This window comes from Molossus molossus, unplaced genomic scaffold (assembly GCF_014108415.1).
Source record: "Molossus molossus isolate mMolMol1 unplaced genomic scaffold, mMolMol1.p scaffold_m16_p_1, whole genome shotgun sequence".
Classification (NCBI taxonomy): domain Eukaryota; kingdom Metazoa; phylum Chordata; class Mammalia; order Chiroptera; family Molossidae; genus Molossus; species Molossus molossus.
The window spans coordinates 62,208,699-62,213,764 of NW_023425344.1; the positions used below are offsets into that span (position 1 = coordinate 62,208,699).

Consider the following 5,066-nt stretch of genomic DNA (forward strand, 5'->3'; position numbering starts at 1 on the left):
AGGGTCTATGTGGTTGCTAGGTGAAGCAGGGTTTGAATTCAGATCTGTCTGGCACTAGAGCTGGGACTCTTAATTTATTTGTGCTCTGTACAGCTGGAGAAGCCATCAGACCCCTTCTTAGAATAATGTTTTAAATGCAAACAAAACAAAGTAACACCCCCCCCCAAACCATCCATAGAATTACAAAATCAATTGTATTGAAATATAGTTATCAGTTATGATAGGCAGTGTTGAATGTGACTGCTCCACCCCCTACCCTCAATAATCCTGCTCTTGGTATTCACACCCTTGTGTAATCCCCCCTGCTTGGGTTTGGGCTGGACCTAGTGACTCACTTCTAATGGATGGATTATGTCAGAAATTATGGGGTGTCACTTCAGAGATTAGGTTATAAAAAGGCTGTGACTTCTTGGGCTCTCTCTCTCTTTCTCTGTCATTACAGCACAGGTAGCCAGCTGCCTCGTGCTGCAGCAGCTCTGTGGAGAGGCCCACACGGCAAGGAACTGAGGCCTGCCCACAACCCGGTGAGTGAGCTTGGAAGCAGATTCTTCTCTGTAGGTCTGGGGAGGAATGAGGCCCTGGCTGATACCTTGATTAGGGCCTTGTGAGAGAACCTGATCCAGAACCATCAGGCTAAGCTGCCGGAATTCCTGACCACAGATACTGTAAAATAATGTCTGTTGTTTTCAGTCACTAGTTTGGGGGTAACTTGTTATACAGCAATAAATAACTAATATATCAACATGTTAAACTAAAATAAATTTGGGATAGCTATGTGATACTTTGTAATGTGTAAGTATGTTGAAAATGAATATTAGACCTTCCTTTCTGGTCTAAGCCCGGGTGGTTACCATTGAAATGGGCAAGTTTATGAAACCCGGGAAGGTGGTGCTGGTCCTGGCCGGACGCTACTCCGGACGCAAAGCAGCCATCGTCAAGAACATTGATGATGGCACCTCAGACCGCCCCTACAGCCATGCTCTGGTGACTAGAATTGACCGCTATCCCCGCAAAGTGACAGCTGCCATGGGCAAGAAGAAAATTGCCAAGAGGTCAAAGATCAAGTCTTTTGTGAAAGTTTATAACTACAATCACCTCATGCCCACAAGGTACTCTGTGGATATCCCCTTGGACAAAACTGTCGTCAACAAGGACGTCTTCAGAGACCCTGCTCTGAAACGCAAGGCCAGACGGGAGGCCAAGGTCAAGTTCGAAGAGAGGTACAAGACCGGCAAGAACAAATGGTTCTTTCAGAAGCTGCGCTTTTATTTTTATTTATTTATTTTTTTATCCTCACCCGAGGACATTTTTCCATTTTTTTTTTTTGTTCAGATAGAGCGGGAGGGAGAGAGAGGAAGAGAGAGAGAGAAACATCGACGTGAAGGGACACATCGAGTGGCTGCCACCCGCACGACCAACCAGGGCCGGGGACAAACTGCAACCGAGGTACATGCCGTTAGTGGGAACCGAACCCGGGTCTCTCTGTACCGCAGGCCGACGCTCTAACCGCTGAGCCAAACCGGCCAGGGCAGAAGCTGCGCTTTTAGATTTTTTTTGTTTCGATCATTAAAAGTCCAAAAAAGGCCCTGGCCAGTTTGGCTCAGCGGTTAGAGCGTCGGCCTGCGGTACAGAGAGACCCGGGTTCGGTTCCCGCTAAGGGCATGTACCTCCGTTGCAGTTTGTCCCCGGTCCTGGTTGATCGTGCGGGTGGCAGCCACTCGATGTGTCCCTTCACGTCGATGTTTCTCTCTCTCTCTCTCCCTTCTTCTCTCTCCCTCCTGCTCTATCTGTACAAAAAATGGAAAAATATCCTCGGGTGAGGATAAAAAAAAAAAAAAAGTCCAAAAAAGAAAATGCATGTTAGTTAAAGTTAGATTGTGTATTTGAAGACATATTGGTGTGAAGGCCTTTGTTCCTGAGCTTGAATGAGAACATTAAAAAGTGAAAAAAAGCCTTTGACAAGTGTAACAACCACTAGTTTCTATATTTGTTTTTTATTTTCCAATTCCTGTATTTGATGCTTTGACATCTGGGGCCTTGCTGACCCTGGAGAGCCTAGGGCATTCCTAGAGATAATAACATGCCTTTCATATGCAAACCTGTTGACCATAACCCACATCCAATCACTCCCTCTCCTGGACCCTCATACTCAAGGCCACAATCTCCTGCCCTAATCCACCCAGAGCCAAGTACCAGACAACCAGGGACAGCTCCCTACCCCAGAGCTCATTATTCAAACTAGCCAATCCTAAGCCTGCTTACCCTGATGTACCTGTGGAACCCACAGAAGGCTTTTGTCCAAGTTTTCTCCTCACTCCCTCTGCCTGCTGCCTGACCCCAGTGCTTCCCTCGTCACTCTACCTCACACCCCATGGGATCTGAGTATAACTTATGGACTGAATGTTGGTGCCTGCAAAATTCATATGTCGAAGCCCTAACTCCCGGTGTGCCTGTATTTGGAGGTAGGCCCTTAAGGAATTAAGGTGGTAGGGCCATGTGAGCTCACAATGACAAGATGACTGTCTACATCCTAAGGGGAGAGCTTTCATCAGACATGAGCCCTGCTGACACCTTGAACCTGGACTTCCAGCCTTCAGAACTGAGAAATAAATTCTCTACTGCTCATGCCACCCAGTCTGTGGTGTTGTGTTATAGCAGCCTGAACAGATGAATGCACTAACCAACTATCTTATCAATGGCACTCATCTCCTGATCTATTGGCCTTGCCATACCTAAATAATAATACCATCCACATTTTAAAACAATAAGGGCAACGTGCATGTCATAAGAGACATGCAGTCCATTTTGATTGTTTGATTATTACAAGGGTTAAGAATACTGTTTCATGAAAATATCTTGTTGCAAATGAAATGACAGCTTGCATACTTCATTTTACGAAACAAACACAGGAGGCTTCTTGCAAGGAGCACCAGAATTATCCAAGACTTTAAAAATATAATTCCATTTGAAATAAGTATTTTGTCCAAAGGTTAATAGATCAACATCTTTAATACAACTTACATGGAAAAGAAAATGATTGTAAATTCATCTTCAACTTGGGTGCCACTGTGACAGAAATAAGTTTTAAAAGAATTCTAAGTGGTTCCAGATGTTCTCAGCCTTCTCTTTTCAAAGACACAGAGAGAAAATGTTGTACATATGAAGTAGCTGAGAAGCAATGTACATCTCTGGGCAACCATGTGGAATACAGAATATGTAGGCTCATGGTTGCTCAATAGCATTTATACACAAGAATACTGCAATCACAGGTGATCTATCAGAGAGCTAAAAACCTTGTAATTTTGAAGTAGTGATCGATGCAGTGATAATTGAAGATATTTCTACCAACTGAATTGGGTTTGAAATATCTATGATTTCTACCACAGAAAATGTCATGGGTTCTAGTAAAACTACTGGGGGTTGTTACCTACATTGATAATTGAAACAAATGCTAAATTTTATTTTAAGGTTAGTAAAAAAAAAAATATATATATATATATATATATATATATATATATATATTCAAAATTTCTTTGAAGTCACATACTTGATTTAAAAAAACTTGTGTGGATTTTCTCTTTTACTCCACTAAGATGTCTACAGTTGTTTCAGTACAAAAATGTTTTTTATATTGCGTCCCACAATGTAAAATCATTCCTGTAAGATCTGACTCCTGTGCGCTTTGCTCGCTGTACACTTCTACTGCATGTTCCTGGGGATATAGTTACCCTAATGTGAGAAGCAGAACCTTGAATAATGTATAATAAAAAGGAGATGTGTACATAGAAATTCTCAATAAATCCTTTTGTTCTTCATACAAAAATAAAAAATTCTTCCAGGAATTTTCTATCTATGTGTTTGTATAGATATGTTATGGTTGTATGTATGCGTCACATTTATATCATACTTATAATATGATTATGTTATAAATATTATATATACATATATGTATATCTATTGATTCCAAGCACCTCAGCCCTTCAGACCTTAGATGTCTCATATAACAAGTAAAGGGGATATTACTGACCTCTAAGTTTCTTCTTCTTTTTTTTATCCTCACCTGAGGACATTTTTCCATTTATCAAGTGGCTGCTTCCCACACAACCCAACCAGGGCCGGGGACAAACTGCAACCGAGGTACGTGCCCTTAGCGGGAACCAAACCCGGGTCTCTCTGGACCGTGGGCTGACGCTCTAACCACTGAGCAAAACCAGCCAGGGCTGACCTCTAAGTTTCTTTTTGTCTGAAAATACTATGGCTCCAGGGGCCAGGAATTCTTTTAAGTGTACATTTTCTCAGAACTTGATGAAGTATGTTCCAAACTCTGTCCACAAGAAGAAACTGGTATCCAGCTGGTGTGCCTCAGTGGTTGAGCATCGACCCATGCACCAAGAGGTCACCGGTTCGATTCCCGGTCAGGTTGTGGGCTCAATCCCCAGTGGGGGGCATGTAAGAGGTGGCCAATTGATGTTCTCTCTCATTGATGTTTCTATCTCTCTCTTCCTCTCACTTGCTCTCTAAAATCAATAAAGGAAAAAAAAATTAAAAAAAAAAAAAGGAACTGGTCAGAGAAGTGGAAGTGACATGAACTCATGGGAAAAATATGATGAGGTTTTTAGGGTTCATGATAGTCAGGGAGAGTTGGGTGTAATTAGGTGTAAATCCTAGACTTTGATAAGACAGATCTAAACTTTTTGATAAATGGTAGGATCCCCTGGACAGAGACCCCATAGAGAAGACGACAAGCGTTTGGGAGAAGTGCTTCAAAATGAATTCTGAATCTTGCAAGCAAGGGTGATGTTGGGTAGGAGGAACAGGAAGTTATCTAAAGAGACACACTTGTCAGCCTAGTAAATTCTCTAGCAAACTCAGATATCAAAGGACGTGCACAAAGACGGAGGAGGACTACCTTTCAAATGTGGCCTGGAACTGAAAGGCAACTGTCAGGAAGCTCAAGTCTTAGAATGATGTGATACTTGTCATAAATTTCAAAGGCATTAAAAAAGACATAAAAGCAAATTTGTTGAGATATAATTTACACACAATAAAACACACACATTTAAGTG

The 5,066-nt window shown here is 42.0% G+C and overlaps 1 protein-coding gene across 1 annotated transcript; it reads left to right on the forward strand.

The window, feature by feature from the left end:
• Positions 1-846: 846 nt before the first annotated feature.
• Positions 847-4,779, forward strand: LOC118627759 (60S ribosomal protein L27-like). Its single transcript, XM_036258235.1, has 2 exons — positions 847-1,261; positions 4,709-4,779. The coding sequence occupies exons 1-2, from the start codon at positions 859-861 to the stop codon at positions 4,777-4,779; spliced, it is 474 nt and encodes a 157-aa protein (XP_036114128.1). The 5' UTR covers positions 847-858.
• The last annotated feature ends 287 nt before the right edge of the window (positions 4,780-5,066 follow it).